Source organism: Buceros rhinoceros, unplaced genomic scaffold (assembly GCF_000710305.1).
Source record: "Buceros rhinoceros silvestris isolate BGI_N320 unplaced genomic scaffold, ASM71030v1 scaffold35447, whole genome shotgun sequence".
Lineage (NCBI taxonomy): Eukaryota > Metazoa > Chordata > Aves > Bucerotiformes > Bucerotidae > Buceros > Buceros rhinoceros.
In genome coordinates, this window is record NW_010422178.1 from 1 (window position 1) to 7,178 (window position 7,178).

At 41.6% G+C, this 7,178-nt stretch overlaps 1 protein-coding gene across 1 annotated transcript; it reads left to right on the forward strand.

Moving 5' to 3' along the window:
- Positions 1-206: 206 nt before the first annotated feature.
- LOC104496786 (phosphatidylinositol 4-kinase alpha-like) lies at positions 207-6,652 on the forward strand (the record flags this gene model as incomplete). Its single annotated transcript, XM_010139950.1, has 7 exons — positions 207-410; positions 2,624-2,740; positions 3,982-4,075; positions 4,697-4,785; positions 5,246-5,318; positions 5,634-5,893; positions 6,586-6,652. Coding segments are annotated over exons 1-7 (904 nt in total), but the record flags the coding sequence as incomplete, so codon positions are not given.
- Positions 6,653-7,178: the final 526 nt, after the last annotated feature.

Below are 7,178 nucleotides of genomic sequence, written 5' to 3' on the forward strand. Positions count from 1 at the left end.
CACATCCCTGAAGTTTGTGGAACTTCCTGTGGGCATAACGAGTCTCAGCGCAATTAGGGCTGGTTGCTGTACTGCAGGTAGCTGGGTAAATCCAAGCGGTGCAGTCGGCTCAAGGTCAAACCTGCCTGGTCGGGAAAAACCTCTACTGGGTGTAAAAGCAGATGGGGAATCCCTGGGCAGTTCCCCTCGTGGGTCTCGCTGCTGGCATGGGGCAGCTGGTGTGGCCAAGTGCTGCGCTGCTGTGGGGAGGAGAGGTGGGCAGCCTGCTGTATCGGGAGTTGGCTTCTCTGAGCCCAGGCGTGAACTTCAGAATTGCCTCGTGCCACGACGAGGGTGAGTGGATTGTGGAAAAGCGCAGCTCTGTGCTGGTGGAAGCCATCGTAGTGCTTGGTCCTGGCCAGCTGTTGCGGGTGTCACTTCTTAGTTTTTGTTCTGGAATTCTGCTATTGGTCTGACAGCTAACTGTGAAGTAACTCTTTTAAGCCTTGCTGGTGGCTCACTAATATCCAGGGATTTATTTAAATTTCTTTTTTTTTTGGTTTTTTAGTTTGAGAGACTACAGTAGGAGTTAAGTGATATTAATAGTTCATCTATAGCTAAAGCTACTCACCTGTGTTATTGCAGATACTAACCTGATGTGGTACACGTGCATCACAAGTTATTTTCCAAAGCTTGTATTTCTTCTGTTGTATTCCAGGTTGAGCAAGAGATTATTTTTGTTGTGTTACAGGTCTTGTAATTATGAGATCTGGCAGTTTATGGACCAGAATCTTAAATTCCGCAAAGCATCCAGTAAATTCCTCTAATCCCTCAGGGAAATACTCTCTTGGTTTAGAAATTTCAAGGTGGGATGTTTGAAGAGTTCCCTAAATAGGAAGTGACTTTACATTCAAACATAGGTCATTCAGACATGGGTTTGGCAGTCCTTTTAAGGTGATATTTATGAACAACAAGGAAATTCATAGAAAGGCAGTAGGCTGCTTGCATTTTCCATTTCTTACTTTCTTTTTTTCCATAGGAAAGCGAAGTATGTAGGAGATTTGATGTATTTTTTAGATGTGTGTTTTTGCTGGGTATAAAGGGTAGTAGTAGGTAACTAAAGAGAAAATAATAGTTCTGGAAATTTAATCTGTTGTGTTAAAAGGATTTGAGCAAAAGCCGTACCCGGCTGGGTAACTGTTTATTGTTCAGTGCTGTGTGGGAAGAAGGCATTGGGGCAGCTGTAACCAGAGCTTCGTGTACCAGGTTTTTGTTTACAGGAATTGAGTTAATATGATATATGTGCCTTCTGCATACTTCTTGCACATCCAGAATGCCCAGTGATTTAGTGGAAAGAAGGCTTTGTTGTACCAGGGAAACAGGAATGAGCTCTGTAAATGTGATGCTCTGAAAAGTTTCAGAAATTCTCTTGAGATGTGAAAACTGTTGTGGTTTAGCCCCAGCCGACAAGTAAGCACCACACAGCTGCTCCCTCACTCCTCATCTGCCCCCAGTGGGGTGGGGAGGATGATTGAAAACAAATAAAACTTGAAATGAGAACTGTTTAATAATTTACATAAAAATAAATAAATAAAAATGCTGATAATTGTAATGAAAAGGAAGATAACTAGAAGAGAATGAAATAAAACCCAAGAAAGACAAATGGTACAGTTCAGTTGCTCACCACCTGCTGACTGATGCTCAGCCAAACCCCGAGCAGTGATCGGCCCATCTCAGCCAACTCCTCCAGCTTATATCCTGGGCATGACGTCATATGATATGAAATACTCCTCTGGCTAGTTTGGGTCACCCATCCTGGCTGTGTCACTTCCCAGCTTCTTGTGCCCCTCTGGCTTTCTCTCTGGCAGGGCATGAGAAGGTGAAGAATCCTTCACTTAGTATAAGCAGTACTTAGCAACAACAAAGCCCAGCAGCCTGTTATCAGCATTATTCTCATACTAAATCCAAAACACAGGGCTGTTCCAGCTACTGGGTAGAAAATTGACTATCCCAGCGAAACCAGGACAAAATAAACACAAACAGTTCGATCAAGTGTTGAAGAAAACTTTAAATAGACTCTTGTTGTAAAAATGTTTGAAATCTACCTGAGATTTTTCTGTCTTTTTCTAGTTTCTGTCCCTCATCACTCTTTCGATCAAGTGTTGAAGAAAACTTTAAATAGACTCTTGTTGTAAAAATGTTTGAAATCTACCTGAGATTTTTCTGTCTTTTTCTAGTTTCTGTCCCTCATTACTCTTTCCTAGCCCTTAGATGTTCTCATAAGACTGGTGACTAACGCAGGGTAACGTGGCCATCTGTCTCGCTGAAGCTGGGAGGATGCTGCCCACTGCGGACACCGGCGCTGTGGATGAGCCTGGGAGCCGTGGCCTGTCAGCTGTCCTCTGCTGGGGAAGCGTTGGCAATTGTATTAGCGCTGCCCAGGCCTGTTGCTCGGCTGCTCTGGGGCGTGGGCATGGTGTCTAGCTTGGTTCCATAAATGAGAAGCTGGGAGCTGTTTGCATTGCTTTCCTGAGGTCTGCTGGTGGATTTTCGAAAGAGTCCTGGCACACGGGGTGTTGTTCCCTTGGATTGTTTTGATGCTTTCAGTCTTGTTTCACTGTTCTTTCCCTCTGGTGTTTTTCAGGTACAAAAACTGCTCTGTATGTGTCCAGTGGATTTCCATGGGATTTTCCAGTTAGATGAACGTCGCAGAGATGCTGTTATTGCTTTAGGAATCTTTCTAATTGAATCTGACCTTCAGGTATTTTTCCTGCTTAGGCTAACTATTTAACTTGGAAGATTTTGGATTAATTCAAGTTTAGTTGTTCAGTGAATGGAAAGTTGGTATTTACTCATCATAAAAATAAGTAAAAAGATCAGGGATAACAGATGGATAACAGCAGCCAGGAGAAGCATGAGGAAACAAGGAGAGTGCTGATGAGTGTCATGGACAGTAGTCAGGGCACTGCCACAGCCAAACTGCTGTTGAGTTTCTTGGTCATCATAGCTTAAGGAGAGAACGGGAAGGCTATTCAGGAGGATTTGCTCAAACCGTATCTGTTGTTGGGTGCTCTTCCCCTCATGCTTCTGAGGGGAAGGTATGTTCCAACACGCTCCTGAACATCAGGTTTGTGATAGGCTTTTTCATGTCTGGCACTAACCAGGACAATAAGACAGAGCACAAAGGCTGCGTTGTATGTGAGCGTCCCTTCTGTATCTGTCAGCCGGTCTGCGACAAGCTGGTTCTCTTCCCTGCGAACTCTGGGTGCGGTCTTGTTTTGTGCAGAGGAAAGGAAGGATATAGTGAGGGCTCGGTCATCAGGCTTCGCTTTTAGTCATTTAATGTTGCTAGGGATGGCATCAGGCCCAAATTTCCTCCCATTTAGTGTCTCTGTTTACCATGACACAGCTTGCGTGTGTTTTATTAATGTTGTCCCTTTTGCAGTTTTTATAGTATGAAGTTTAAATAAGGCAGCTGGATTCATGGTTCTTAGCATTTTTATGATGTTTTCAAAGCCAGCAGTTAGTATTAATTAATCCAGCTCTATGAGGAAGGAAAATGCAGTCCTTTGATTTGCAGATTGGGACACTGAAGTGTTACACAGATGTGATAAGTGACTTGCATAGGGCCTAGGATGGATCACATGCACTGAATTGGGACTGGCACAGTATTTCTGGCTGCCTTAAAATTATTTTGTGACCTTGCTGTAAACTAATGCATTGTTTGGGGTCAGTTACTGTTCTGGAACCTTTTTCTCTAATTTTTACAGAGAATGAACTATTGCCTAGAGTGAGGGGATTGGATTTATAGCACTGATTTGTTTTATTTCGATTTGCCTTGTGTTGAAATAAATTTTGCAATACTCCAGAAGCCTGTGGAGTAATTGCTAGAAGCGAGTTCTGTGTGTGGTTAATGTAGTTTTTCTGTATCTCTAAAATATCTTGAGAAGATACGGTTCAGCTTTTCTTCTCCATTTTAAATAGAGTTATTTTCATCTTCAGCACAAAGATAATGTGGTCCCTTACCTCCTCCGGCTTCTGAAGGGTCTTCCCAAAGTCCAATGGATAGAAGAGAGCAACGCGCGGAAGGGCAAAGGTGATGTTTGGGTTTTTTGATCATGTTCATGGAATGCTGGTCAGGAAATAGAAATAACAAAGGTTATTCAGGCTGTGGTGCCAGGGGAGGTGATAGGGCCTGCTAGGTTCTTAGCTCCTGACTCGACAGCCTTTAATATTGATTTTCTTTAGAAGCAAAGAGGAAGTTGAATAGCTCTTAGTTTTCTTGCTTAACTGCTTTGTGATAAATTGCACTTCGTGGATAATTCTACACTCGATATATTTTGTTACTAAATTGGAGCAGGAGAGTGGAGCTCGGGATTTGTGTGCTCTACTTTTAGCTTTGATTAGTTGCTGTTTAAACCACTTATTTCCTGCTCCCTTAATATGTCTTGATATAAGAATACTTTTTCTTGATGGATATTATAAAATTTACTCTTTTTTTCAATTACTTGAAAGCCTGGAAAAGTTTTTAATTATTAAAATCAGCTGCAGTTATGACGGATAGCATGTACTTCGAAATTTTTTTTTTTCCAGTGGTCCATCTCAGAACTGTATGACACAGGAATCACCTGGGTCGTCGTCTTTTAGTATTTGCTCTTTCTACATTGATCTCTCTAACAGTGCTCAAGTGGTTTGTTTTCTGTCCATTACTTTGCAGGGTTGCTTCCAGTTGCAGAAAACTTCAGCTTCTGCTTGGTCACGTTGTTATCAGATGTTGCTTACAGGGATGCGTCTCTCAGAGAGCAGGTGGAGTTTCCTCTGTTTGTGCTAACGTGGTACCCGGTTCTCCAGTGCTGACAAATGTCTAGAGGAGAGTGACCATAGCTGCTTTCTGCCTTGTGCTTGCTTTGACGTGGGCACTGTTGCAGTATTTTGCTTGTGTTAATTAATAGTCAGATATCTAGAAGGTATTCATAAGTCTGCTGTCAAAAGATGTTAGCTGCTGAGCCCAGAGTTTTAAAATTCAAGTTCTGATACTGAGACTAGGACTTCTACGCTTGTATTCTGCTAGTACGTACCGTCTAACTGCAGACTTTACGTAAGAAGCTCTGGAACTGAGTAAGGGCAATATAGGTTTTTTTCAGTGACGCTGCATTAAGCTTACAGAGGTGCCTACATTAATGTTTGCAATTTTCATTTGATTTAGTATAAGATAATGATATCTCTTTACCAGAAGATGTTTTTGTGTTTGTCTTGATTAATTCAGATTTTGGATGCAATTCTACAAGTAATGCAGTTCCTATTGGGAATGTGCCAGACCCCGCAAATGCACGATAAAGGTACTGTTAAATTGTCACTATATTTGTAACTCCTCTCCTGTGAACTTCTTGAATGTTTTCTAATTATTGAGAAAAGTGAGCAGCTTTTTCTTTTGACTTCCCTTAGCATATATTTATTCTGTGTGTTGCTGACTGGTAAATAAGGAAGCAGGAGCAGTGCATTAATTTGCAATACCTTAGTTTTCCTCTACTTGCAGAAATAAGTCTTTATAAAGCACATTAGGCTGAAACAGATTAGTGAAGCGGTAGCAAAGCTGTGAAAAGGAAGTTCTAAGTTACTCTTAATATACTGTTACATGTCGTTTCCTTTTCTAGAATATTTATGCAAGTATGCAGTACCCTGCCTGATAGGAATTTCTCGAGCCTTTGGTCGCTACAGCAATTCAGAGGAGGCTCTCCTTTCAAAGCTTTTCCCCAAAATCCCCCCGCATTCCCTGAGAGTTCCAGAAGAGCTTGAAGGAATTCGCCGACGATCCTTTAATGATTTCAGATCAATTCTTCCCAGTTCTCTACTCACCGTTTGCCAGGAAGGAACACTAAAGAGAAAGGCTAGCAGTGTTTCGAGCATCTCACAGGTTTGTGTGACTGACCTGGTGTTGGGGCCAGAGCTTAGATGATTTTGTGATCTTGGTGGAGCTACGACAGCGTTAAGCCTAGATATGGAGACAGTCTCTTAACACATTGTTTGACCAGATGCAGAGATCTTTATTTTGTTTCTGCAACTTGAGTTTCAAAGTAATTTATAGTTTGTGAACTGCTCAACAATCAGTGACAGTTAAACTAACAGCTGTGCTAGTAAGTCTTTGCATGAAACAATCGTCAAATCCTACTCCTTGTGTTACTCTCATGAAAAAGTGTTGTAATATGTGTGAGAATTTGGGGAGCCGATGGTTAATGGCTGAAGTTTTCACAAGCGCTGAGGATACGTGAGCTCTCACCGGTTGCACCAGGCGCCGTGGGTGTTCGTTTTCTTAGGGGAAGAATGGATTCAGATGCTGGTTTTGAAACCACAGATTATTATTAGCAGAGTTACATACAGTACAGGAGTCATCGTTCTGATCCCTCCTCTTTAGTCAAAAGTGCTGAACTAGCCTTTTTTAACTTCCCATTTTTGGTTGGAATTGAGCTGTTAGGCCTGGCAGTATGTAGTTCCTGTTAGTTTTGCTTGAAGCTATGCTTCATGATAAAGTATATGCACCATTTTTGGAAGATTTTTTTAGTATTATATAAATAGTTTTTAAATTATGGCTTTTGTGTGATGTTTCAGGTTAGTCCTGAACGTGGAATTCCCCCTCCCAGCTCTCCTGGTGGATCTGCAATTCATTACTTTGAAGGTAAATTATCTTCCAAAGAAGCAGTGTGTGATTTAGGACTTTTGTTGCTGTTTATGGGAAATTGAAAGCCAAGATCTCTTTGACCCCTTTTTCTGCCCTCTGGAATTCTTGTAATACTTCTCTGGCACATACTTGCTAGGATTCTGAAAATGTTTGGGCTGTAAAGACAGTAGGAAGTTATTAACATCAGTGTTTTCCAGGCTGGGTTGTCTCTCAGAAGCCTGCCTGAACATGATTTCCTGGCTGCTGGGCTGTGCCTAGTACTGAAGAGCTTCATTCAGCTGGACCAAAAATACTTCAGAGCATTAGGCTGAGTAACTTTGAGGAACAAGTGTTAATATTGTGTTTCACTAGACAACTAAATTGTTGGACCAGGGTCTGGAATTTTGAGACCTTTGTGGCGCACTGTATACATCTAAAGCAACTGCTCCATTTGAGGTTAACACTATATGGGTCATTATGTAAGACTTGGTAATATGCTAATATTACCAAGATAGATATAATATATAATATCTATATATTATAT